Consider the following 27,950-nt stretch of genomic DNA (forward strand, 5'->3'; position numbering starts at 1 on the left):
ATAACACCTTATTCATTTTTCCTAGTCTTCCTGACATAATTAAAATAGAAAACTCGCTTATAGTGTTAAGCAAACCAGGAGTTAGCAGCCTAAGAGCTTCTGACACAAGGCGGCTGTGCAGGCGACGCAGGACGGTGCTGCAGCAAGGCCCACGACGAGATGGCCTTGGGCAGGCCTCCCTTCCCTGGCGGCCCATCCCTTTCACAGACGGCCCCTCCCAGAGGCATGGCTCCTCTAACGTCGATCCTCACCCCATTCTGCTCCAACTCGCGGCCACCTAAGCCTGGGGCCATGGAGATGGCAGTGTCCATCACAGGAAAGGAGAGCGGAGGGGCAGCTCCTCCAGACAGACACGAGAATCTTGAAGAGAAACACCTTCACAGGTGGAAAGACCATAAAAACACAAAGCTGAGGTGGGACGTGCTGTCAGTGGCCATGGCTCCGGGATGCAGGGTTATCCCTGGGTGGGGCAGGGCAGGGAAGTGAGGAGCTGAACACGGTGCCTGGTCTCCCTATGACCTACTCTGCCCAGTGAGAGCAAGCTCATGGCTGACATCTTCAGAAGAGCGTCACACTCAAGGCAGGATGACACACCTGACAACTGACTGTTGACAGCCACCACAACCAAGTCACACGCTTGCCCACTGACTGACTCAAGCCCTGTAATCTGCCTTAAGACTGGGCCTGCCCACTAGGGGACATGCACCGGCCAGGACACATGGCACACACACCAGGGGACAGAGACCAGCCAGGACACACGGCACACACCCCAGGGGACGTGCACCAGCCAGGACACACGGCACACGCACTAGGGGACATGCACCTGTCAGGACACACCTGCACACACACCAGGGGACATGCACCAGCCAGGACACACGGCACACACACCAGGGGACAGAGACCAGCCAGGACACATGGCACACACACCTGAGGACGCACACCGGCCAGGACACATGGCACACACACCCGAGGACGCGCACCAGTCAGGACACACGGCACACACACCTGGAGATGCGCACCAGTCAGGACACACGGCACACACCCCAGGGGACATGCACCTGTCAGGACACACGGCACACACCCCAGGGGACATGCACCAGCCAGGACACATGGCACACACCCCAGGGGACATGCACCAGCCAGGACACACGGCACACACCCCAGGGGACATGCACCAGCCAGGACATATGGCACACACACCAGGGGATGTGCACCTGTCAGGACACACGGCACACACCCCAGGGGACATGCACCAGCCAGGACACACGGCACACACCCCAGGGGACATGCACCAGCCAGGACACACGGCACACACCCCAGGGGACATGCACTAGCCAGGACACACGGCACACACCCCAGGGGACGTGCACCAGCCAGGACATATGGCACACACACCAGGGGATGTGCACCTGTCAGGACACACGGCACACACCCCAGGGGACATGCACCAGCCAGGACACACGGCACACACACCAGGGGACGTACACCAGCCAGGACATACGGCAGCATCTGGAGACAGCAGGAAAGCTTTTCCTGTCCACACACAGGAGTGAGTGATGCAGCACGTCACTTCAAAAAGGTTCCCACCTTGACACAACCCGATGCAGCGAAATCACATGAGGAAATCACTATTTTTTGCCAATGTTTGTTGCTTTGAAAAACTCAGAAGTCATTTGTGTTGAAACAGACTGAATATTTTAGGAGGTTTAAAATTATAATATATTTTGCTCATACAATACATACACATAGTATGAAGCAAGTATGTTGAGATCGAATAATACAAAATGGAAGATGCAGGGAGAATGGTGGGTCCTGGAGGGTCCCGAGAAGGTGAAGACGAGCGGAGAACGTGCAGGCCAGCGAGGCACGGAGAGATAGCCCTGGAAGGCAGGAGCGCTGGGGCAGGTGGGGGGCTGGGAGCGGACGTACGGGGCCAAGACAGCTGATCCTACTCTGGGGTCCCACCTTTCCCTGCAGGCCCATGACAGCGAGACCTTGAGACATGTGTGTGGCTCTCTCCTGTGCCTGCAGACTCCCAGTGCACCCCAGGCCCTGGCTCCCTTGGGCTCTCAGCCCACGTGAGCTGCCCACTAGGGAGGTGTGAACACAGTGGACAGGAGAGGCTGGGCTCCAGACCCCACGGCCATGGCCTGTGTTCATGCCTCAGCTGCAGTTTCCCTGCTTACAAAATGGAGGTAATGCCACATGTGGGTCAGACGAGAGCACCTGGCTGCCACTCCTTGGGTGCTGGGCAAGCAGCAGTTTCCAGCTTTCTTTTCAGTAACAAGGTAAAAGACAGAAGCAGCCCCTACAAACGAAAGCCACACTGGCTGTCGAGGCCAGTCCTGTGTCTGAAGACTAGCTGAGGAAGCACGCCAGGACGGCTGCTAACACTCCACTCCAATTTCATTCCTTCTGCTGAGTAATACTGCAAGAGTTTTGTTTTTGTTTGTTTTTGAGCTAACATCTGCCACCAATCCTCCTCTTTTTGCTGAGGAAGACTGGCCCTGATCTAACATCCGTGCCCTTCTTCCTGTACTTTGTATGTGGGACGCCTGCCACAGCATGGCTTGATGAGCAGTGCCTAGGTCTGCATCCAGGATTCGAACTGGCCAACCCAGGGCCACCGGAGCGGAATGTGTGCACTTAACTGCTGCGCCACCAGGCTGGCCCCTGAGTTCTTTCTTTTTAAGGTATGCCAAGCATTTAAATTTTCCCAGGGACACAACTCTGTAAGTCCAACTCTCCCGTCTGCACTCACACAGTGGGATCACCTGAAGTTCTAGTTTAACCAGGTCCTGCTGCCAGTGTCTCAGTCTGGTCTCCTCAAGGTCCCCCTGGAAGCACGGGCAGCTCTTCCCCGGGCGACATGATGCCCGATGGGAGTCGTGGGCCAGAGAGGCCACCTGAGCACTGGGGCAGGCGAGGGGTCACGCCCAGGGCCCCCTGCTGTCCTTCTCCCAGTCGTCTACCACGGGCTGGTCTCTGTGAGGGGGAGGTGGACAAAACCCAGCAGGCCTGGCACCAGCTGGCTCTTCTGCTGCCCACGCTTGGCGTCCAGCGTGGACTCTCCTCTCCTTTCAGGCTGGACTCTCATGAGACCAGACCCTTTGCTGGCATGAGGCCAAACGGGGAAGCCAGTGCTGTCCTCACACACAAACACATCAGAACAGCTCTCCCGAATGCCTCGACGTCCCACATGACCTCAGCCCTCTGCCTCACGAGCAGGCAGGATGTGAGTGGCCCCTGCTGTGGGACCCTCGCCGCTGCGCCTCCACACACAGGCAGGCTCCATCTGCCACCCGCCTTCTCGAACAGGGAAACACACGCCCACCCTTCCTCAGCAGCCCCTCGCTGCCACCTTCCCAAGTTTTAAGCAGATTTGTTCACGAGAGTTCCTGAACGGACCCTCAAGGCGGAAGCCTCATCACTCCTGAGGCGGCAGCTGCAGGGTCCCTGAGGCGGCACGCGGGCGAGAAACTCGTTCTGGCCAACCAGCCCAGAGAGGGGTCTGATGGGAGACTCACCACAGTGCAACAGGACAAAGCTGGAAACAGACAGCACACAGGAGGAAACAGAGGAACCACCCCTGCCAGGGAACGGGAAAAGTGCTTGAGAAAAGACAGCCACCCACATCACTGACTGAGACAGGAGAGACTGGCCCATCCCTGACCCGATGCGGGGGAGCCCGCGCCCTGTCCCCGATCTGAGATAGGGGAGCCCCCGCCCCGTCCCTGATCCCACGCAGGGGAGCCCAAGCCCCGTCCCTTATCTGATGCAGCAGAGCCTGCCGCCTCGATGTGCGCCTGTGCTTGATCTGTTACAGGAGAAGGACAGGACAGTGTCAGAGGGACAGAAGGGACAGGAATGTCTCCACACACACACCTGCCCACATGCACGAGTGAAGTCAGCATCTGAAAGCACATGTGAAGTGGATTTTTCTACCTGAGGATTTTCAAGCCCACTTTGTGCTTCCTACCTAATTTTGGTCATTTATAATATTGCTTTTATTTTCAAGAACCTTTCCTCAAAACATACTTTCTAATAGACCACGTAATTCCTCTCTCCAAGCCTGTAAGAGATTTTACTGAACTAAACATAGGTTTGTTACATTAGCTACCAAGTGCAGGTCAACACAGACTGATGTTTGGAAAGAAGACGACAGAAATAAACTGTGTAGTCCTTACGGGCAAAACATGAAAATGAGCTGAATAAAACACTCAAATGAACCAAAAACCCAAAGAAAACTAAGTTAAAGAATTTTCCAAATGTACCATATACAGTAATACACGAGTTATAGCATGGCAAAACCACACAGCTCTGAAAGAAGCGCCACAATGTAACTCAATGCACACGAGAACGGGTTTCAGGTAAGGCGACTCCAAATCTCCAGACTGCGACAGGACTGATGTCAGCCGGCCAGTCTCCACCACAGCATCGGCCGGATCACACACTCCAACGTCCGTACCAACTAGTGACTTCTCCAACCCATCAGTCAACCAGATATCAATGCGAGAGAATAGACAGCAAATTAGTTTACGTTTCAAAATGTAAATATTTTAACCTAAAAGTCGCGAGTGACTACTGGTTGAGGTGTTCAAGTATGCAGTGCTAAACCTACTCCATCTGCACGTGGAGGAAACCAGTGGAGAGAACAAGAAACCAGCAGAGGAAGGAGAGCAGAGCAGGCAGGAGGAGAATCCTGCTGATGGTGTCCACGTACAGTCTCACCGAGACGTGGCGTCTCGTCTTACAAACCTGGATTCTATACTCACCTAAACCCTTCTGCCCGGGGTTCTTGGCAAAGGAAAAGGTGAACTGATAAAAATCCTTGAACTTCACTGCGTCCTTAAGCTCTTGCTCCAGTCTTGGCAGAAGGGCTTTCAGCTTGTCTGTGCTGTCGCACCTGCGACGAGAGACAGTGCTGTGTGACAGTGGCAGACGTGCCTCCCAGGCCCGGGCAGCTCCCGGCTCCCCCGCAATGTGGTGCAGCCTGAGGCTCAGGGCTAAGAGCAGCGAGGTGCAGTTCTTGTGGGCCCCTTTCTCTGGCCGAGCACTCGAAATGCTCTAAAACTGATTGTGACGATGTGTAGACTTTAAGTGGGCAGATTGTACTGTATGTGAACTATATTTCAATAAAGCTGTCACTAAAAGAAAAAAACCAAAACTGCTTGCCCTCCTCTGTGTGGGCTGGAAGACAGGCACGGTTTAACCGTGCAGCTCTGACCATGCACAGGCCAGTGCCTGAGACGGCCGAGTGGCAAGAAGGAAAGACCCCATTTCCTCAGGGACTCCGCGAACTGAGCCGCTCTGCCAGCTCTGTTCTGTCCCACAAGGGGAGAAGACCCCTGCTGCATGGAAGCTACTGTACCTGGCGGTCTCTGCATTATAGCAGGTCAGATTTTGAATATCCAAGTGTGATAGACACAACTATTGCCCTAAAATTGGATTTTCTTCCAAAAAGTCAAGAACCTTTAAGAACATTAAAAAGCCTGTAAAGCAAAAATCTAGAACAGAAAAACATAAAACTTGTCTTTTTTATTTCCACTGAAGCAAGGAAGCAAATAAAAGTAACACGCACTTGTCCTCGCGCCCCAGTGAAGCAGGGCTGAGGAAGGACAATGGGGACGCCTGGAGCAGCCAGCACCCGCCAGGCCAGCAAGGCCATGCTCACACAGGGCCCGTCGTGGTGCACGAGCACAGCCCCACATCGAGGATGGGCCAGCAGCGGCACCTTTTGCCCACCAGGGCCTCTTCCTCCATGCGGTCACCTTTTACTCTGCTTTATGCCTCTGTCACCCTGACGAGCACTCCTGGAGAGCGTAGGTTAGTTTTCCCTGGTTTTGACTTTTATAAATGGGAACAAACAGTGTATATTATTCTGTGTCTGGCCTTCTGTGCTAACATTCTGTCCGTGAGGTTCACTCGTGCTCACATGTGTAGCTCTGGCTGGTTCATTTTCAGTGCCATATAGCATTCCACTCTATTCATGTTTTAGAGTTTATATATCCTACTGATGACATATATTTTGGCTGTTTCCAGTTTTCTAGTTACAAAGTGTTGTAGAGAATGTCTCTGTGTGTACCCGGGCAGCCAGGTGAATGTGCTGTTAGGCACACACCCAAGAGCGGATGGCTGGGTCGCAGGGACCATGCACCTGCAGCTTCCTCAGTCGCATCCAACTGTTTGTGGAGTCGCTGTCCCACTGCACACCCCACCAGCAGTGCCCAGAGTTCCTGCTGCCTCATTTCCACTATATGTGCGACTGTGTCTTATCTTAGCCATTCTGAGTGGCCTGTGAGGGTCTGTTCCTTTGTCGTCTTAACCTGCACTTCCCCAGTGAACGAGACCGCGTACCTCGTGTTTTCACTGGCCATCTGGAAATGGTTTCGTGAAGTGCTCGTTCAATCTTGCCCATTTTCAATTAGGTTATCTTTTTCTTACTGTTTTGTAGGAAATCTTCCCATGCTAGGGATATAAGTCTTAGTCAGCTGAGTACATTAAAGTGCTCTCTCCCAGCCTGTGTGCTGCCCTCTCCCTCCCTGGATGGTGTTTCCTGACCATCAATATGGGCGCTCATCAGTCTTCCTCTTTATGGGGTTTTTGGGTGACATTTTGAAGCTTTCCGTACTGCATGGCCATGCTCTCCTACATTATCTTCCAGAGGCTTCTGGCTTTAGCCTTTCACATTGAGATCTGCAATCTACTTGGAACTGATGTCTATGCAGTGTGAGGTAGGGATCAAGATGATTTTTTCTGTATGACCAGCCAATTCTCCCCAGACCATTTACGGAAAAGATGTCCTTTCTCCACCTCTCTCTGGTTGCCACCTTTGCCATAAATCAAACCTACCTGAACACATGCGTTTGCTTCTACGCTCCCCATTCTGTTCCCCTGGTCTATGGACTATTCTAGGCTCCCCTCTCTGTCCCCCTGGTCTATGGACTATTCTACGCTCCCCATTCTGTTCCCCTGGTCTATGGACTCTTCTAGGCTCCCCATTCTGTCCCCTGGTCTATGGACTCTTCTAGGCTCCCCTCTCTGTCCCCCTGGTCTATGGACTCTTCTAGGCTCCCCACTCTGTCCCCCTGGTCCATGGACTCTTCTAGGCTCCCCATTCTGTCCCCTGGTCTATGGACTCTTCTAGGCTCCCCACTCTGTCCCCTGGTCTATGGACTCTTCTAGGCTCCCCACTTTGTCCCCCTGGTCCATGGACTCTTCTAGGCTCCCCACTCTGTCCCCTGGTCCATGGACTATTCTAGGCTCCCCACTCTGTCCCCTGGTCTATGGACTATTCTAGGCTCCCCATTCTGTCCCCCTGGTCTATGGACTATTCTAGGCTCCCCACTCTGTCCCCCTGGTCTATGGACTATTCTAGGCTCCCCACTCTGTCCTCCTGGTCTATGGACTATTCCAGGCTCCCCACTCTGTCCCCCTGGTCTATGGACTCTTCTAGGCTCCCCATTCTGTCCCCTGGTCCCTGGACTCTTCTAGGCTCCCCACTCTGTTCCCCTGGTCTATGGACTATTCTGACACTCAGTACCGTGTAGTCTTAATCACTGCAGCTTGAGAAGTCCTGATTATCTGGTGGAGCAAATCTCCCCGCCCTCTTCTTTTTCTTTATGAATTGTTGGCTACTCTCAACCATTGTTTTCATACAAACTTTAAATCTGCTTGTCAAATTCCACATTCATAAATCTACTACTTAGTGGGGTTTGGACTGAGATCACTAAACGTATAGATAAATTTAGGGATAAAACGCTGAGCGTTCCAACCTATAAATGAAGTATATTTCTCCATTTCCTTGGGTTTGCTGTCTCTTGGTGGCTTATTTTCTCTATGAAGGTAGCACACATCTTTAAGTATACTTATCTTAGGTGTTGAGTATTTTTGACGCTACTGAAAATGACATATATTTTTATAATTCACCATTTTGTTGCATTGTCGCATTCAGTGTTCTGAAATCTGACCAACTTTTGTTTTGCTGACCTTGGGTCCTGCAATCTGGCTAAACCCACTTCTTGATCCTAATATTTTACCTGTAGATTGGACTAGCTACGACCCCCTGCTCAACGTTGAACAGAGGCAAGCATGCAGGTTCCAGTAAGCACACTGAGTGCTGTAGAACTGGTGGGGGTGGGGGTTGGGGCCAGATTAAGGCCTGTCCCTTTTATTCTTGGTTTGCTATGAGTTCTCTCTTTTTTAAAAAATCATGAATGGAACTGAATTTTATCAAACCCATTTTATGCACTGAGATAATCTTCCTTGCCCTCTCTCCTCTTATTACTGATAAATTACATTGATTGCCTTTGTAACGTTAAACAAATCTTGCATTCCTGGACTATAACAAATTTTGTCATGATAAATTATCCTGGTTTTTCATTTGATTTGTTTTTAGGGCTGGATTTAGTTTGCTAACAATCTGCTTAGGATTTTTGCTTCTTATGTTCATCTTATGCATCTTTTGATTCTGATGACTGACAGTGGCCTCTAATTTTCCATTCTCAAAATGTTCTTTCTAGGTTTTGTTAGCCAGGTTGTGCTGGCTTCAAAACAAACTAGGGAGTGTTTCTCCCTCTCTTCTCAGGAGAAGGCTGTGTACAATTGGTGTTATTCTCTTCATTAAAAGTTTGGTATGATGTACTATGAGCCAAACCTGGTCACGAATTTTCTCTTGGAAAAGATTTTTAAATTATGAGTTCAAATTTTTCAAGAGTTAAAGAACCATTTCTTCATGTAGGCATTTTAGTAAGTTGTATTTTTAAAAGAATTTCTCCATTTCATTTAGGTTTTCAAACTCACTGGTATAAAGCTGTTTATAACACAGTCATCTTTCCATGTCTGTAAGGTCTACAGTGATGTCCTTCTTTTCATTCTATACTGGTTGTTTGCTATTTATTACTTTTATGAATCTTTTCAAATAAGTTTCTGGCTTTATGGATTCTTTCTACTGACAACTTCTTTTCTATTTCATTGAATTACTGCCTGTTTAAAAAAAATTAATTCCTTCTTCTACATTCTGAGTTTAATTTCCTGCTTCTTGAGATGGATGCTTTGCTTACTGATTTTCAACCTTTTCTTCTTCCTAAAATATGCACTTAAAAAGCTAAATCCTGTAGGTTTTCCTATGTAGTATTTACTTCATCATTCAAAATATTTTCTAATTTCCTCTGTAACCTTCCTCAACCCAAGAGTTATTCAGAGGTATACAATATCCACACACATTTCAAACTATCTAGTTATCTTTGTTATGTTCCTATCTTAACTGTATTCTAGTCAGAAAACATTCTCTGTATCATTCCAATCCTTTGAAATTGTTGCAACTTACTTTACGCCCAGTTTATGGTCAATATTTATAAATGTTCCATGTGTCTTTTTGAAAAGAATATGTATTCTTCAACACTGAAGGCAATGTTCTAAATATGCCCATTAGGCCATTTGTTGTGTTGTCCAAATTTTCTATTTCCTTACTGATTTTTCATCTGCTCATTCTATCAGTTGGTAAGATATGTGTAAGAATTCTCCACTTTGATCATAGAATTGTATCTTTCCCTTTATAATATTTATTTTTTCTTTAAATAAACTATTGCCTTCCTGGTGAAATAAACCTTTTATCATTATGAAATGTCCCTCATTATCTCTATAATTGTGAACATTTAGTTCACTTATATTTAATGTAACTATGTAAATGCTTGGTATACTTGGGTTTAAATCCTCAATTTTATCACATGCTTTCCATCTATCCTGCCTTTAAATTAATTTTTCCTTGTGTTCTTTTTTTTCTTGCATTCTTTTGGATTGAATTTATTACTTTATTCCCCACTCTATTATTTAGAAATTATATATTCTTCTATTTTTATAGTGATTACAATATATACAGAGAGAAAGCAAATATTTTCTCTTACTGTTTTATCTTTTTCATTTTAATAGTATCTTTCGATAAGCAGAAGTTTTTAACTTTGATGAAGTCCAATTTTTTCCTTTATGCCTAATGCTTTTTATGTCTCCTCTAAAGTGTTGCTTAACCCAAGGTCGCAAGGACATTTTTCTATGTTTTGTCTAGAACTTTACAGTTTTAAGTTTCTGGCGCAGGGCTATAATCTAGCCCAAATTAATTTTTATGTATGGTATGTGGGGATGGAGGTTACTTTTGTTTCATGTTTACCCAGTTGTTTCAGCATCGTTTGTTGAAAAGACTCTTCTTTCCCCCATTTAAATAATAAAAATTGACTAATGATCTTGAAACAGATGAACAAAGTAGGAAGACTTCACGACAATTCAAGACTTACTCTCAGGTTACAATAGTCAAGACTATGCGGTGTTGCAATAAGGACAGATAAAAAGACCCATGGAGTGCAACAGAGAATCCAGAAACAGATCCACACATACAGTCAATTTCTTTATTTCTACAAAGATAAAGTGTTTTATAAATTTGCTCAGTTTACTTAAGAATCCTCACGCCTCAAGGAACGGATGTAGGATTCACTGTTAAATGCAGGCCCTCTAATCACTGTTAAGAAGTAGAAGCCCAGAAAAAGTGTGAAAAAATAATAGAGCAGACACAATGCCAAAGCGTTTTTTAAAAGTTGAGTGATACTTAGACTAGAGGCACATAGTTCTTCACAGCCCTCCAAGCACTGAGGTTATCTCTACAACGGTTTCCTGACACATTAACAAGACTTCAGTCTGCAGCACTTCAATATTTACCAATGCTTTTACCTTCAGTGCCCTGTGAGATGTGGAGAGCAGTACCACTAACGCCATCCACTTGTAACCTTAAATTACGTTCTGTGTACGGTCATGCATCACCTCATGATGGGACACGTGCTGAGAAATGAGTTGTTAGGCGACGTCATCACCATGTAAACATCACAGAGTGCACTTACACAAACCTAGCTGGTTCAGCCTGCTACACACTGAGGCTGTACGGTACTTATCTTATGGGACCACCATCCTACATGCGGTCTGCCATTGACCGGAACGTTATTTGGTGCACGACTGTGCTCCATATAAGACGGCATGAAATTACCTAACACATTTTGGGAAGATTCACTCTGAAAATCTTTAAAACATGTTTTTTTTTAAGTTATGACACTTAATAGGATAATGGACATGAATTTAAAAAATTTACTTGTACAACATATTTCTAGATAATGTCTAAGAAATGCCAGTAAGTGTTTCTACAAGCACTTACTTCCAAAATCTCCATTTTGGGGAGATTTTAACAGATGGGATAATGTAGTACAATGCCAAGTGAAGGCTTCGTTAATAGGTGTTTTCCATTCTGACAGTACTGGGGACTCCTGCAGGCTCTCCCAGGTGCAAAGAGCACGAAGTCCTACTGATATCTTTCATTTGGGTGGTATTATACAACCACCAGGAATATAAGACATTAATAGAAATAAAGAAGTTCTTGTAGAGTTTATCACCTCAACAGATGAGGCTGATAAACGTGACAGATTCATCAGTTTTGTGGAAACAACAAGCGCTCTATTTTCCCCGGGATGCTGTAAGCACATCCCGTAAGACCACGTTAGCCTTAGGCTTTCAAGCTCCTTCAGCAGCTAAAAATAAGCTAGTTTAAGTTGTCAGCACTGAAATACCAGCATATCAGCAAGTCAGGCAAGCTGGCTCTTACACCACCTCAAAAACAGTTTAATAACTTAATGGTTAAAGACATGTTATGTGCTTTCATTTACTTCTCTGACTTATCCGACCAAGTGAGAAACATCTTAAGTCATTAATGAAGCCTTTATCCCAACCCAGTAGGTAGAACAGAGTGTTACAAGCAAATAAAATAAAATGAGTTTATTAGTGTTAAATATAGCAACACAATAAATTATACATTTAGTACATAGTATTAGGAAATAAATTGATGGCTGAAAACAAACAAACAAACAAAAACACCATGAGATCTACTGTCATTTCAGAACTGCAAGGGAAAAAATTTAAAAGAAGAAAATAAGTTACAAAAGGGATTAACCTGAATAAAAATATTAAGTAAAACTTTAACTGGAATTTAAAAGGAAAACAAAGTCTTAAAAGTGCAGATGTGTAAGAATTTGTAAGCTACACAAAGAACATGAATTGATATGAAACTAATTTTACAGGGTGTTGAAAAACAATTAACATGGAAAGTATCTTCCAATCTGAAAAAATTTAACTGAGACCAATTTACTCACCCAAGCTCTGTCATGCCATCCACAAACTCCTTTTTGCTAAATTCACATTGAGTCGCTGCCCTGAATTTCCAGGCTATAACCAAAGCGCTGACACTGGCGGGATCCAGGCTTAGATCCTCACAGAACTGCTGAATCCCATCAATTCCAATTTTATTTTCATCCTGTGGGTCTATAGTCAAAATTAAGGGAAGAAGAAGTTACACCATTGTGAAAAGTCTTACGAAATGGGTAGTTGAAGCATCCTCTGCTACACAGTGCCCCAGTGAGCAAATTTCAGATACATCCACGAGAGAACTATAATTTTCTACTATATATGAAAGAAACAGCAACAAATCATAACTTGTCCAGGAAATACTTCTATTTTTAAAATCTAGTTTTCTGGGTTTTAGGGGGAAAAAATCATTGAAACTTCTTTGAGAACACTTCATCATTAAGAAAAAATTTAATTTCCCTAAAGTAAAATAAAAATTCAAGTTTACAGAATTTTAGTTTGCCTAAAGGCAAACTGCTACAAAAATACTGTGTTGGGGAGTTAAATATTTCATTTTTATCACAATCCTACTGAAGTAAGACTGACGTTTTTCCTTTAAAAGTAATTTCTTTTGCTATAGTCCTAATGCTATTGTACAGTATTTATTTTTCAAAATCACTTATTTTATGCATCAATTTTTCACAGCTTAGAAAATTAGACTTCTCTCTCCCCCCATCTCCTGTTTAGAAACAAAATTAAGGAATTTGTGATTTCTCTATCAGAAAATCAAATAGTAAAATCTACTGAAAGAACCCCAGCAAGGCCTCACCAAACTAGGTATAGTAATCTCAGGCAGACTGTGTGCACCCAACATAGCATCATAACATATGTGTTCGTTCTCCTGGTTTAGAAGGTGCAGACAGAAAACCTGAAGCTCCTCTGCTCAGATAATGATGAAGTGTGATAAACTTTCCTCCCGTCATACAAAATTTAACTTTGGTCATTTAAGGACTATACACCACATTTTTATACATATGTTTTCACCAAAGAAAAATTGATGGCATAAATTAAATGAATGAAATTACAAACATCCTTCCAACTCTGTTCTCCTCTATGAGTGAGAACAACGGTGGCCGTGGGCTTAGGGAGAAGGGGCAGTAAAACATTCTCATTACTCCTATTCAGTTCTGCGCCCCTAACACGACAGATCTTCAGGATAAGAGAAACACTGGTCTACGAGCTCTCACCTGAAAAGCCATCACAGTGAATTCCACCTATAATAATACTGATGATCTTAAAGGAACTTTGGAGGACTCACTGATTTGTATACATTATATAATAACCAATATCTCATTTGTCAATAGTCTTTGAACTGTATATTATTTTTAGAGCCCAAAATGATTGTACCATCTATCTACTTTAAATGACTAGAATTGCATGAATAAAATTAAATGATGACGGGATGCAGCTTAAACTAAAAACTAAAGACAATTTCCACTTATATAAAAGTATTTTTTCAACAGTAGCTGCATATATTTGAATAACTTAAAAAATATGCATAGCATATGACTTACAAAATTAGCTCGACAATTAACTTAGCCAAAAAATTTAAAGCACACTAAAGCATGAATACAATGTTTATTTTTTGAGAACTCTAACAACTACAGATCTGTTTTTTTACCACAGAATATGTTTCTGAACCAAGAATTTTTTTAAAAAAGAATGCAATTTTCAATCCACTTTTCAGATCTAAATAGACAGCTTAAAATATACACACAGTCTTCTCAAAAGTAAAAAATGAAAATAATAAACCAGAATTTAAAGCCAAGGAAGTTATTTCATTTGGGTTAATATTTGTTGAAATGAGCAGTTTTGGTTTGTAGTGTTTTTTTAAGTTTTGGAAATATAAAATTAACCTTAGAAACTGCTGGAAAGAAAAAATAAGCCGACTCTTGAGTGGGGCTGCTTCTCCCATTAGCAAGGATGTGACGTTCGAGGTGAAATGGCGAAGCCGGCTGAGCGAGGGGACCTGAGCACGTGCATCAGGCAGGTGGCCTCTGCAGTGCGACTCTTCAGCAGGGAAGCTGCCCCTGCGTGCCGGCCTCAGGACGGAGAACATCGTCCCCAGGCCACGCACACGCCTCCTTCTCCCAGAGCTCTCCCAGCCCCTGACGCTGCCTCAGCCTACACCACCTGGACACAGTGCAGAGAAGGACGGCTGCCACCCTCGCGTCAGAGTTATTTTTACGATTTGGTACTGTTCTTAAACAACAGTCTCGCCACAAATATTCCAGCCTAAATGGGGGTGCCTGGGAAAACACTATTAACAGGTGCGGCCGCCCGGCCAGGACACTCAGACACAGAGCGATGGCTTCCCTGCCCCGTTGTCCACAGCTCACACTGCCCAGACAAGTGGGGGAGGGCTCACAGCCAGTCAATCTTTAGACTCCTCTCCTCTCCTCCCACCCCTGACTTGTATCAATTAACAGTCACAGGTCCACTTAAACTGACTGGACCTTGTGGCTAAACATCAAGAAGAGAAGGAACAGCACTTTGGAGGTCTTTAGATACGACACCAGAAATTCAAGAAAGACCACATTCATTCTGCTCGCCAGAGACAGAGGCAAGCTGCGTATGGCCTGCCCTGTCACCGTGGCCGCCTTACCTTTGTACCTGCTATACAGCTGCTCCAGCTTCTTCTTGTCCACGGTGTTTCTCATGGAGTCCTGGTGGAACGAGTCCGGGTTTTGGAAGAAGGTGTCTGTGGCCAGGTCTAGTTTCCACTCATTCTGCGTCAGGCAGTAGATGGCGGTTCTTTCGCCAGTCTGAGTAAATGCCATAAACTGGCGGACCTTGTCCTTCTGAGATGGTTTAAGCTTATGCTTTGGGATGCAAAAGAAGCAGGACAGCCAATGAAGCCGGTCCAGAAGCTTGTTTCAGCATTCTATCACTATGCGTATATTCTAACAGGACTTAGTTTTTTCTTGTTGGGTGACTCAACTTCATTCCAGAATTACAGGAAGACAAAGCCTGTTCTTCATCAGTTAAAAAGACTGCACAGTCTTCTGAAAATTCAAACGACAGCATCTATATAGTAACAAATATGCGAAGTCTACTCTTCAAAAAATCATGCGAATCAACGTTTTATACAAAATACAGTTTGATCTCTACCCAGGTCACTTTGCATGAAGTGACGAAGTGCAACATTATTTTTTCCTAAGTCTCAGTAAGCTCCCTTTATGACACACATGTAGCCCTCTGATGAAATGAGGCCAGGTGCGACCCACGGCCTGACAGTGTCACTGCAGCCCATCTGCAGGGTCCTCTTTGCTTCAATTAACTTCAGGCTCTAATCAACAGGAGGAGGGCTTCACATTTTGGAAACATCATTTAAAAAAGTTTGTGCCAGTTTAAAATCAGCAGAACCACACTGATGAAAACCTGCACAAATAACTAATAGTGTTAAAAATAATCTACAGAAGTTCCAAAAGCAGGCACAAAAAGCCTGTTATGACTAAATGAAGATGATACTAATAACAAGAATGTCTGTGTACATGAGACAGAAATAAAATGGAAAAATAGGGCAGAGGGTGTGGGTAGGTAATAAATAAAACTGCCAAGTAACTGTACTATATATAGTCTATAATGAAACAAAATAACATCTTAATACTCCACATACAGGATGGCTAAATTTCTACTTATCTAAGGTAACTTAATGACAATGACACCAGAAATGAAAGCGATTCACTAATTTCTATAAATCAAAACAGACTCTATAATCTACTAAACATTAATTCTTTTCACAATAATGTAAAGGGAAAAGTTTTATTTAAAATGACTTATACTCAATCTTGTTCAAAAAAAGAGAGAGTTTATAGAAACATATACAATAAAGTATAACTTACAGAAATATGTAAATGGAAAAAAGATGTAGATTAAGAAATAGAGAGGGAAAAACGACAATGAGAAAGAAGAAAGCAAGCCAGGAATGAGGCACAGACACATACACCATACACAAGAGCTGAAAATTAGGTTTTGAGCTTCCCAGTTGCCAAAGCAAAGAAGAAAATAGGATTAACGAGGAAAATCTGTTTTCATAAGATTTAAGAACCTACCAGCAGCCCAAAAGTGGCCCAGCTCCCCCGGCACTGAAACTGAAGGAAGTGGCTGCCATCAAGGGCCACACGCACCGTCCTGGTTGCACAGACCAGCTCCTCACCCAGATGCCAACAGCAACCAGCAGAGCAGGCTTCTGAGGCTTTTCCTCAAGCGCCTGAAGTGCATGCTGATGCCCAGAGCAGAGCACAGCTCAGCAGGAAAAGACCATGCAGCCCACACACCCCGCTCTCCTGGTGTGGCCCGGGGCCTGGCTCTGACCTTCCAGGGTTCCACGGGACAGAAGCACCTGCGCAGCGGCCCCGCAGTGCCTGCCTCTCTCACTCCATGCGCGGGAGGGGCTGCACGACGCGTGGGGCACCACAGACAACGCAGATCTGAGAACCTACCTTGCCGAAGACAGACAAAGATACTTGCAAAAATGTAACGTGAATGTGTAATGGGTTTATTATTGTTATTTTTAAATCTGTAAATGCATACTTTCAAACTTCCAACTTTAATTTCTAATGTGGTAAATACTCGCGGCTACAACCAACACAAACAAAAGCTCCTTGGGGTCCCATGAGTTTTTAGCGTGTGTAGGTGACCCGAGACTAAAACTGCTGTTCTAGGGCAACAGGGAATTAACGTTTTGGCTACATAGAGGGATGACTGTTGATCACTCGCAGTCTTTGATCCCTTGTGGATTCTGATGGAAGTCATGGATCCTCTCTCCAGGAAAACACGTGGTACGCACACGTGCACGTGGCTTCAGGTACAATGTCAGGGTCTTCACAGACCATTTAAGCCCATCTATGCCATCAGGGGGCGGGGGTGGGGCTCAGGTTAAGAACTGATGAGCTGCGTCAGGAGCCAGGGGCCTCTACTGCAGCTACTCGGCTCTGCCACTGCAGCGGAAGCAGCCACAGGCAACAGGCAACAGGCAACAGGCAACACGCAAACGAGTGGGCGCGCTGTGCATGATAAAACTTTACTGAGAAACACAGGCCGCTAGCAAGTGGGCTGTGGTTTGCAATCCTGATCTAGATTCCAGGAGAAAACATGGAATACACGCTCCATACGTTATCTCCTGAAATTGAGCCTTTGAAAAGAACTAGACAAAAAGCTAAAGGTGACAATATTTGGTGAGATCAAATTCAGTTAAATTAGGGCAGATCCCATATGCTTTGACAGTAAGCTGACAAAAGATAAAGCTGGCATCTTTTATGAAGTTGATAGCCAAGGGCAAAGCCAAGGGTTACCTCAGAAACCTTAAGATAGAGACAGACGTTCAACCCAAAAATGGTACACCATTAGGAAGAACCGTCATATCTTTATCATGAAATTGCCATCAATGCTAGATTTTAAAATCCTGTCATGGTGGTAAAACAAAATTTGGTATATACAGACAACGAAACTCACCCATAAAAATGATACACGCTATGACATGCATGAACCTCGAAAACATTATGCGGAGCGAGAGAAGTCCGACACAAAAGCTCATTTACTGTAAGACTCCACTTATGTGAAGCATCCAGAACAGGCAAATCCACAGAGACAGAAAGCAGACTGGCGCTGCCGGGGGTGTGGGGCTGGCGGGGGGCACCGCCGAGGGTGGGGTTTCTCTTGAGGGATGAGAATGTTTGGGAACTAGACAGAGGTGGTGGTGCACACTGTGAGCGCACTTTTAAATAGTTAACTTTAGTTATGTGGATTTCACCTAAAAAAGCCCTGAGAACCTCCAAGGTTAATGAGCAGAGCAGTGCAGTGTCGCGTAGCTCGGCTATCTGACCAGCACGACGCGACCGATGGGTGCAGGCCCAGTAAATGCTGAGAGACACTGGCAGACAGGACGACGTCTGACCTTGAGGTGCTTTTCCTGACAATCACCTCTTGAAGCCCCTCCTTATATGTGACAAAACAGCTCTATCAACAGCGTGAGGGAGAATACTCTCTGAAAACTCCAGAAGAGGCGCAGGAGTCTAGGGCTCCAGGCCTCGCGAAGTGGTCTGAACTGCCACAGCGTGAGGCGCAAAGTGCGAGACGTGCAGGTACAGGCACAGAGGTCCCTCTCCACTCTATTCCCCGACAGCCCTGAAGCTCCAGGCGGCAGAAGGTGCTGGTTCTGAACGAGCACCGAGCACCGGCAGCCGCAGGTCTAAGCTCAGCCCACAATACTTCTTTGGCCAGAACGAAAAACAAGGGATTGTCAATAAAGTCACAACAATTTGATGTCATCCCTGAGAGGTTTCTCCACAAAATAACAGTGATTAAAACAATAAAGGTTCACAAACTGGCAGGACCAGGGCTTTCCCTTCAAGCTCCGATGGCCTCCACTGACGTTTACCATGTCAAGGAAATTAAATTATTAACGGCAGCTATGGGGAGGGGGCACTTTCTATGTTTCCTTGTTTCACTGTTAAAATGTGCAAAATTCTTGAAACAAAGATCTGGACAATCCAGTAGAAACATAAAATGAAATTTCTAACCGATGAAAAAAGTCTCAAACATTTTAACTGTGACCTTGAGAAAAATCACTTACGTAATCTGGGCACTAAGAATGACCATATATAAAATAAAAATGAAAGTATTCTTAAAATGCTTTTCCAGAAACACTTAATGCAACAGAATCTTCTCTTAGGGTCAACTTAGGAGGGGCTGCCAGGGCAGCCATAAGGATCACGTCAACTCACAGACGTGGTCACCTGACCCTGCTTCTGCACACAGCAGACTGGGGGCAGAGTCAAACGCCAGCGTCCCCCCCACACCCTGGGGTCTCGAGCCTCTGCAGCGGCTGCACAGCCCTCTGCCCCAAGTCAAGCTCCTGCCCCGCCCCCCCCAGCAGCTGGGGAGCCGTCCCTGCTGTGGAGGTGGGTGCACCCCGCCGGGGCAGTGCAGCTGCTCCACCTGGTCATCAAGGCCTTCTGGCGGCAGTGCTGACCGCGCCCCTGGTTTCTAGTCTTCCCGCGTCTCTGAGCAGCCCTCCTCCATCTTCCTCCACCCTGAAGTCCTGCCCGCACGCCTCCGCTTTCCCCTCCGCACTCCTCTTGGACCGTGTCTCCTTTTCGAAACGCTCTCACTGGCCTCCCACTACCATTAGGACCAAAACTAGCATTTTCCTCCTGTGCCCCAGAAGACGGCCCGATCTGCTTCCAGCGCCGTCCCCCGCCTCTCCGGTGTCGCTTCTCCCCGGCTCTGGTGCGCTCGCCCGGCGGACCCTCCGCCTCCCGCAGCGCAGCACCTCCCGCCACCCCCCTGCTCCTGCTGCCTGGAGCCCGCACAGCCCCAGCCGCCCCTTCCACCCCACACCTCGAGGGCTCAGCTCGCGCCGTGTCACCGTAGCTACGCCCCACTGCCCCATCTGACGCCACGCACCCACCCCGCCACACGGGCACCTGCTCACCCGGCTCCCGTTCGCCCCCTCCCGGTCACCCCGCTCTGGTCACTTGGCTGCCGGCGCGTCCGCGGCAGCACGTCCCGAGTCCTCCGCCCCTCCGGCCACCGCCTAGACCGCAGCGCCGCACCGGGCCACCGGGCCACCGGGCAGCAGTCACCCGCGCCGCCACCTGCAGCGCCCGCCCCGCCGCTCCGGCGACCTTCACGCCCCGGCCCCGACCCTGGCTCCGGCCCCCCGACCTTGGGCCACCCCCTGACCCCTCGGCCTCGACCCCGGCTCCCTCGACTACCCAGGCCCCCCGACTCCCAGCCTCCCGGGTTCCCGGGTGCGCAGGAGGTGCCGGGCGGGAGGCGACCCCGCGGGCCACCTACCATTCTCCTCCGCGCTCCCCCGCTTCTCGCCGGCCCCGGCCGTCTGCGCAGGCGCCCCCGCCTCAGCCCAGGCCCGGCCGCGCCGTCCTCGTCCTCGGCACCGGCATCGGCTCCTGGGACGCCCGCCAGGAAGGGCCGCCGGGAGGCGGCGACAGGGCGGCCCGCGGAACTCCAACTCCCGACGTGCACTGCGCCGTCCGGGGGCCGACGGGACCCAGGCCCGGTCCCGCCTCCGACTCCCGTGTGCACAGCGCCGCCTGGGGGCCGACGGGACTCAGGGCACCCCGACCCCGGACGCCCGCCTTCCTACAAATCCCAGCGTGCACCACGCCGCCCCGGGCCGACGGTACTCAGTCCCCGCCGTCTTAAAGGGGCCGCGAATCCTTTAGGCCGCGTCCGTAGAGACAGCGTTCCGGAGCGGGCGGCCCGGGCTCTCCTCGCCCCGCCCCGCCCCGCCGCCTGGGAAGGAATGCGGGAAAGCCGTGGGCCCGTCCGTCCCTCCGCTCCCCGCACCCGAGAGTCGGGCCGGAACGTCCTGGTGAGCGCTGCGCGCGTTTCGGGCGGAGGCGCGGGCCCGGGGGTCTCCCTCCCATGTCTCCCTTCTCTGGGGCCTCCTCCCAGGGGCTCCCCTTCCCCTGGGCGCTCCTCCTCCCAGGTCTCCCATCCTAGGGTCTCCCCTTCTGGGGGGTCTCCTTCTCCCGGGCGCTCCCCCTCCCAGGTCTCCCATCCCGGGGGCTCCCCTTGACCCGGGGGCTCCCCTTGCCTTGGGCGCTCCCCCTCCCAGATCTCCCATCCCGGGGGCTCCCCTTGCCCTGGGCGCTCCCCCTCCCAGATCTCCCATCCCGGGGGCTCCCCTTGCCCTGGGCGCTCCCCCTCCCAGGTCTCCCATCCCGGGGGCTCCCCTTGCCCTGGGCGCCCCCCCTCCCAGGTCTCCCATCCCGGGGGCTCCCCTTGCCTTGGGCGCTCCCCCTCCCAGGTCTCCCATCCCGGGGGCTCCCCTTGCCCTGGGCGCCCCCCCTCCCAGGTCTCCCATCCCGGGGGCTCCCCTTGCCTTGGGCGCTCCCCCTCTCAGGTCTGCCATCCCGGGGGCTCCCCTTGCCCTGGGCGCCCCCCTCCCAGGTCTTCCATCGGGGGCTCCCTTGCCTTGGGCTCTCCCCCTCCCTGGTCTGCCATCCCGGGGGCTCCCCTTCCCAGGTCTTCCTTCTCTGAGGTCTCCCCCTCCATGGTCTGCCTCCCGGGGGCTTCCCTTCCGAAGGTCTCCCTCCCAGGTCTCCCCTCGCGGGGTCTCCCTTTCTCAAGGTCTCCCGTCGCGGAGTCTCTCTTGCCGGAGTGGGGGGGGGGGTCTCCTCCTCCCGGGGCCCTCCGGGCGGGCTCCCCTCAGTCTGTGTCTTCTCGGAGGCCCCAGCCCCGTTCTCCGTTTCCCCTCGTGCGCGTCTTGCTGGATGTGTTGGGGAAGACTGCTCAGCACCCGCCCAGCCCCGCTTTCAGGACACAGGGGCCTGGCAGCCCCCGCGGGGTTCAGGGGTGCACGGAGCCGTAGGGAGAAATGCGGGTCCTGGTGCCGCTGGGGCAGCCGCGCAGCAGAGGGCTCCCCACTCCCAGGCCGGGCCCAATCCCCTGGCTTAGGTGTGATGTTCCCGCTGTCGCAGCCGCTCACAAGCGGGGTCTCGCACATCCGCGCTCCTGGGAAAGAGGGGAGACCCTCGGCCTTCAGCTTCTCTGCCTTTCCTCACCCTCCGTGCGGGCCCCTGTTCAACCCCCGCCCCTCTCCTGGCTGCCGAGGGAGAGCAGATGCCCGCGGTGGACCTCCGGCCTCCCGGGCCGCCTCGCGGTTCCTCCTGGGGCTCACCTGCGAGCACCCGCGAAAACCGGTGGTTCTCGTAAACTCCCCGGGGGCCCTGCGACGCGCCGACGTCCACGTGCTGCCCGTCTGTAATTACCTGGCTGTAAGGTCGCTTTTCTGATTGTTCTGCGGATCCATCATCTTACCGGTTCCAAACTTCTCTTGGAAGAACAATTTTTAAAACAGCAGTGTGTCAATGACTGGATTACTTAATAGAATATTTGGTTTTTGTAGAGTTTAATTAACATTGAATACTTTAAAGCTTTTTAGTGTCGGTAAGAATTTTCTTTCTCTTTCCTTCCTCCCTCCTTAACTCATTGCTCAATTCTTTTATTAGATGTGAATCAACCATAAATTGCATTTACAGGATTCTAAGTGCTTTATGCTTTAAGAAATATACATTACATCATTCAATTTGTTGAAGTTTAACATACGCTTCTTAAGTCAAGTCCTCCACAAATTGGATTGAGGTAGTTTGTTGCTGCTGGGGGTTTCGTGGAGTCCTGACACCTTTCCACGAGCCCCTGCTGTGCGGCCTGCGCAGTTCCTGTCCTGTGCTGAACCTGGAAGTGCCGGTGGTATCACGAAGAAACTCTAGTTTTGCACCATTTACTGCAAATAATCCTCATGTTTTCCTTTTTTCAGAGGCAGCTGAATACGAGGTACTGGGCTGGTTAACCCAGTTCCTGCCACACCCCCACCGCTCACTTGGAATTTCCTGCCGTAGCCCCAGGCCGGCCACACTTAGTGCACGATCAGTAGATCAGTACCCCCTCACTTAGGGCGGGGTCAGCTGAGTGGGTGCTGGCTGGCCCCCAGGGCGGGGCGGGCTGTCCCGAGAGCTGTGCTGCACCCGCCCAGCGGCCTCTGCCGGACAGGCGGTGGCTGCCAGACTAGTGCAGTGAGTAAACTAGATTATTTTTCAGCAATTTGATGAGGTAAATCCGAGTTGGCGGGTCTGGAAGGGCCTGAGGGAGAGACGGGATGGAGTGTCCTGTAGCAGACAGCTGGGAGGCAGAGCTGCGACGTTTTCAAATTTTAGCCCATTATGTAAAATTGATAAAACAGAAGAGCTGCTTCCGCCCCCCCCCCCCCCGCCCCCCGGCCCCCCGAAAGGGCTCCAGGGCTGTGGTCCTGACAGCGAAGGGCTAAGGAGACACCGCAGACCTGAGAACTCAGAGAGGGGTACATGGGAGGAATCCTTTTGCTGTGGAAAAGCCTGATTTTAGACTGCATTGTTGTGCTTTGCTTTTGAGCTTTTTATCCAGTAAATGATATGTGACATTTCTGAGTTACTGAAAATTCTCAGTAAAGAGTAATGTGATTTTTATGTAAAATGACAGTGAATTAAAAGTATTGGAAGTTTTTTTTGAGTAGGCTTGATGGTCAACCTATTTGCCTTTTTATTCTAAATCATTTAAGATATTTATTACAAATATTTTTCTTCTTAATCAAATAAGCTCATCAGTTTTAAAGTAATTTTGGGGATTCTTGTTCTGCATTTAGAAAAACAAGCAAAACCCATTAGAAATTTGGCAGAGTTAGGGAGATATATTTTAATTAATGTTGGAATATGCATAAATAGAAACTTTTGTGCCCAGAGTGTCGATTTTGCTATTGCTCTGAAAGAGAAGTCACCTTGGGTGTACTGTAGCTGAGGCATCCCGAAAACCTCTGGCTCTGATTTAGGGATTTCCTAGTTTAAAGCACAAAAAGTGTCCCGGGCATGGTTTTCTTGCTCTGCAATGTAAATGGTGAACATCGCACCTAGTGAGGGTTGGTGGGAAACGGTCAGCATTCATACAGCAGTTTTGAACCTTTAGTTTGAGATGATTGCAGATTCACATACAGTTGTAAGAAATAATACAGAGAGCCCTGTAGACCCTTCACCCCATTATCTCCAGTGGTAGCTCCTTGCAAACCTGGGGTGTAAGCCGGAGATTACACTGACACAGTCAGTGCACCCCACCTTGCTCAGCTCACACCGGCTCTACATGCATCTGTGTGTGTGTCTAGATCTGTGCAAGTCTAGCACACGTGTGGACCCGTGTGGCCACTACCACTTACAAGACAGAGTGTCTCTGTCCCACAGGGTCCCTCCTGCGGCCTTGCCCCAGCCACGTCCTCCCCTTCCCCGGCCCCCACCGTCCGCTCTCCGTCTCTACAATTTGTTGTTCCAAGAATGCTGTGTAAATGGAGTCACACAGTGTGTGTGACAGGCCTCCCTCTCAGCCTGAGGCCGGCCCGGGTTGAGTGTATCAGTGATTCAAGATAGGGAAATTTTAGCAATTCATTATAAAAACACAACAAATCCAAATTGTCTTTTTTATAATTAAAAATGACAATAACAAAACAACACTGAAGCTAAAAATGCTTACTATTTACTTGAGAAAAAGCATGCTACAATTTAGTAGTCCATAGGATTTGATGGCCGAGTTCGAAGGTAAAATGAGATAGTTTATGGAAAAGGGATGATCTATATTTTAAGGGTCTATAAATAATTTAATTTCGTGTTCATGATGTAAGTTTGTTTCAGTGGGAATGTTAGTATGCCTACAACTAAAATTCTCAAAGATTTCTCATAAAAGTTAATAGCTCCCTTAGTATTATGGGTGGAGGGAAAACTATTGGATTTCAGGAACTGTTTGAAGAAGGAACCAGAAATGAAGGGAGCAGTGTCAGGCACACAGGTCATTTCCCTGAACTCTGAAATCCATAAAAGAATCCCTTTTTGAGATCTTTTGGGGAAAACAGTAAGCATAAATGAAGCCTTTGAAATTTCTGTCTTTGCTGTGCGAATACTGAGAGTGTGCACTTCTGAAGGCCATGGAGCTGTCGCTCTCCCTTGGCGCAGGAGACGCTCAGCAAGTGAGTGAGTCACTAAACTAACAGGTCAACAACTACTGTGATCGGCTAATCGTTTGTTTATTTTTCAGGTGGGGGCATTTACTTATATCGAAACTGTAACATACCGTTGAGCAGCTCACACCACACGCTCTCATTTACCGTCGTCAGGAAGTGAACTCTTGGAGGCAAGTCAGTTCTCTTTGTGACGTTAGGACCCGAAGTATCTAAAAATGTGTTGGAATTGAACAGTTCCTGACTTTTTAGCCAGAATATAGTCTTGTCTTGGTGACTTTGCCTGTCATTCTGTACTCGAGTCACTCTCCTGTCCCCCGATAGTGGTCTTTTTGCAATCCGCTGAAGTGCACGAAACACTGGGCCTCCTGGGGTCCCCGGGCTGCCAGGCTTCACTGAGCCCTGTGTTTGTTTTTCGTGAGCTCTGATTTGTCTCCTCTTCTATTGGCTGTTATTTCTCGTTTGGTCAGAATGCTGTCTCTAGAAATGCTGCCCTCTTATGTTTGCTGTATCTAATCTGCTTGGCCTGGGTTTAACCAGATTACACTCATTAGAATTGGGATTACCGGTGAAATAAAGTATAGACATATTTTAGTGGCAGATCCCCAGGTAGGGGAAATACTGGTACATTTGACGACTGGGTAGGAGTTGTTGACGTGATGGTCCGTTGGGTGCTGCTGTGAGGATGGTTAGATGGTGTGTGTTAACATCTCGTTTCGTCTACACCACAGTCCCGTGTAAATGGTGGGTTTGGTTTTTGTTTCCTTTTGGCACGACTCCCTGTGCGGGTGGTGGCCAGGGCGCCAGGTTCGGCGGGTGTTTTCAGTGCACATCTTTCTGGGCTCTCTTGCGTTCATGACTTCTTCCTCCTTTGGTCTCTGTGGTCCTCCCTCTGAGGTCACCCTTTATGTAGTGACCTTGCTGACACTGATGGGGCTCTCCTCGCTTGTGTCACCGGCTGTAAACAGAGGTTCTTTACCCGCCAAACAAGAGGGGCCAAACACAACTGGAACGCCAGGCTTAGGGCAAGGGAAGGGTTTTTATTTCAGGTGATAGCAGCCGGGAGACGAGAGTGAGCCCTCAAATTTGTCTTGTTTCGTCTCGTCTCCCCGGAAGAGGGGATGTGAGGGGTTGTAAAGGTTTGGGAGGAAAGTCGCTGCTTGTAGGTGGGGTGGGAGTCAGTGGCCTTGCTGGTCGGAGCTTTCCCACCAGCCTGTGTTCGGCTTTGGGACACTGCTTGCACGGAGGAAGAGGAGATGATAAGGAGTCCTGGTGGGCGACCTTGGACGTGTGTGTCCACGGTGGATAGTGGATTCTGGAGCCGGCAGTGAGCAGGCAGAGAGTGCCGTGGTTTTTACCCACACAAACAGGGTTTGGTGTAGGGGAACTGGTCTCAGGGCTGGCCTCACTCACACGCCCGCCCTCAGCTAGTCACAATCCAGACCCACGGCTGCGGCTGCCCCTGCTGCCCACACAAGCCTGACGCTCGGCAGGTCTGGATCCGTTCACACTGCTGCTTGGGGTCTCCCTAAGGAGGGGCAGCGGGGCCTGGATTTGCATGGTGGAAGACGTTTGAACGCTTGATAACGCCCTAAAGATCCAGATGTGGTTGTGTTTTGTGATTTCTTTTCCTACCCTTGACGTCTTGTTAGCACTTAACTGTAGACTGACTTTGGAAATTTGGCAAAATTGCGAATGATTTTAGACAGCAAACAGTATGGCAGAGCAAGCTAGTAGCAGCTCGAAAAACGTCACTTCCAGAACGACCCGGAGCACGTTCCCCTGGGGTCACTGCTCTGTGCGAGGAGTCGACGGTACTTTCTGGCCTTCAGTACGTGGACCCTCTGAAAGAGAATGGTTTTGTCTTTTGCACATGGTAGATTTAGTAGATACATGAGGCTGAGTTTTCCTTAAAAAAATTGCCTTTAAATTCAGATGTAGCCTTTAATCTCAACTGTTTACTAGATACCACACTGAACAGTGAGGGTTTGATTTTAATCTAGGTGCAGTAAATAGTTCAGATGTTAATATTAACCTGGGAAAATAATATTTTCTTCAGAAAAGTGATAGTCGTCTAGATATAATTTAATACTTTAACTATGATCTCAATAGTGATGAATCGTCATTTAACTGTGTGTGACAGTAAATCTCTTTTTCAGCTGAAAATGTGTGTCTAAAATGCAGTCTGAGCTCAGCAGAAATCTTTGGACTGCCCTCCCCTGTCCTCCAAAATTGGATCATGAAGGTGTTGGAAAAAAATTGCTTGTGGGTGTTGCTTCCGTTGCTTCACTTGACAGCGGGTGCCGCGGAGCACGAAGAGGCGGTGAAACATGCCATCAGGTTGCACCGAGGCAGAGGGGCGGCTGTCGCTCAGAGGAGGCAGTGGGCCCTTGAGAGCTGCAGAAAGCTCTCCGGGCTTCTTCGCCAAAAGGCCGTGGTTCTTAACAAACTGAAAAATGCAATCCGAGCCGTGGAGAAAGACGCCAGCCTGTCGGACGAAGAGAAGCTGTTTCAGGTGCACACATTCGAAATTTTCCAGAAAGAGCTGAATGAAAGTGAGAACTCGGTCTTCCAGGCCATCCATGGGCTCCAGAGGGCCCTGCAGGGCGACTACAGGGATGTGGTGAACATGAAGGAGAGCAGCCGACAGCGGCTGGAGGCCCTGCGAGAAGCTGCCATCAAGGTGGGTGCCGTCCCTGGGGCCACGCTCACACTGGAGTGGGAGGCTGGGGGTGGGGCGGGGGGTGGGGAGGGCGGCCGGTGCTGGCCCGGCAGGTGTGGCCATCCATGGGTGTCTGTACCGTCACACGTGGGCACGCAGGAGAACCCCGTCCTTTCGGTAACGTCTCGGCACAGTTATGCTCTGTCCTTCCAGAAGGAGTTGCTCCCAATGCTTCTCCCCCTGTGGGAACCCTGGGTGACTGAAATAGTCACTTGCGTTGTCCCAGGACATGGCGTGGAAAGAAGTGGATTTGTAGCTGCAGTCACCCTCTGGAGCTTCCTGACAAGAATTCCTTTTAGTGTGAAGGTGGACTTTCTTCAACGTCCATATGCAGAAGACAAAAATATGAAAATTAGTTCTAAACAAATGTGTACATTTGAATGAAGGGCTTTGATGAATACACCTTTAAAATGATGAGCAAACACCATTGCTGCACTTAGATGATCTAAGCCACCACTGGAGCCGTCACTGCGTGCCAGCCACTTTACATATATAAAACCTCACTTCCTC

The 27,950-nt window shown here is 48.6% G+C and overlaps 3 protein-coding genes across 32 annotated transcripts in view; 1 reads left to right on the plus strand and 2 right to left on the minus strand.

The window, feature by feature from the left end:
- The window catches only part of ADPRHL1 (ADP-ribosylhydrolase like 1), a 68,685-nt gene extending 48,540 nt beyond the window's left edge, over window positions 1-20,145 (minus strand). Inside the window, exon 1 of the mRNA XM_070579387.1 lies at window positions 20,017-20,145. The gene's annotated coding sequence lies outside the window, so the exon portion shown is untranslated. The remainder of the gene's footprint in view (window positions 1-20,016) is intronic.
- The window catches only part of DCUN1D2 (defective in cullin neddylation 1 domain containing 2), a 34,156-nt gene extending 13,999 nt beyond the window's left edge, over window positions 1-20,157 (minus strand). For 2 of the 19 annotated variants that reach the window (XM_070579404.1, XM_070579395.1), the window contains exons 1-4: window positions 20,017-20,157; window positions 14,819-15,218; window positions 12,183-12,351; window positions 4,776-4,906 (exon numbers count right to left, since the gene is read on the minus strand). In XM_070579404.1, coding sequence (XP_070435505.1) covers window positions 4,776-4,906; window positions 12,183-12,351; window positions 14,819-14,993 — 475 coding nt within the window. In that variant the 5' untranslated portion in view covers window positions 14,994-15,218; window positions 20,017-20,157. The other 17 variants (XM_070579408.1, XM_070579399.1, XM_070579413.1 and 14 more) reach the window with 15 other exon arrangements.
- A 104-nt stretch (window positions 20,158-20,261) lies between these two features.
- The window catches only part of TMCO3 (transmembrane and coiled-coil domains 3), a 45,216-nt gene continuing 37,527 nt past the window's right edge, over window positions 20,262-27,950 (plus strand). For 6 of the 12 annotated variants that reach the window (XR_011528282.1, XR_011528284.1, XM_008518137.2 and 3 more), the window contains exons 1-3: window positions 20,304-20,554; window positions 24,796-24,891; window positions 26,878-27,401. Coding sequence is in view for 8 of the 12 variants with exons in the window: in XM_008518137.2 (XP_008516359.2) it covers window positions 26,958-27,401 (444 nt within the window). In the remaining 4 variants the exon portion in view is untranslated. Of the gene's footprint in view, window positions 20,555-24,795; window positions 24,892-26,877; window positions 27,402-27,950 lie in introns of all 12 variants that reach the window. The other 6 variants (XR_011528283.1, XM_008518138.2, XM_070579391.1 and 3 more) reach the window with 2 other exon arrangements.

Source organism: Equus przewalskii, chromosome 16 (genome assembly GCF_037783145.1).
Source record: "Equus przewalskii isolate Varuska chromosome 16, EquPr2, whole genome shotgun sequence".
NCBI lineage: Eukaryota > Metazoa > Chordata > Mammalia > Perissodactyla > Equidae > Equus > Equus przewalskii.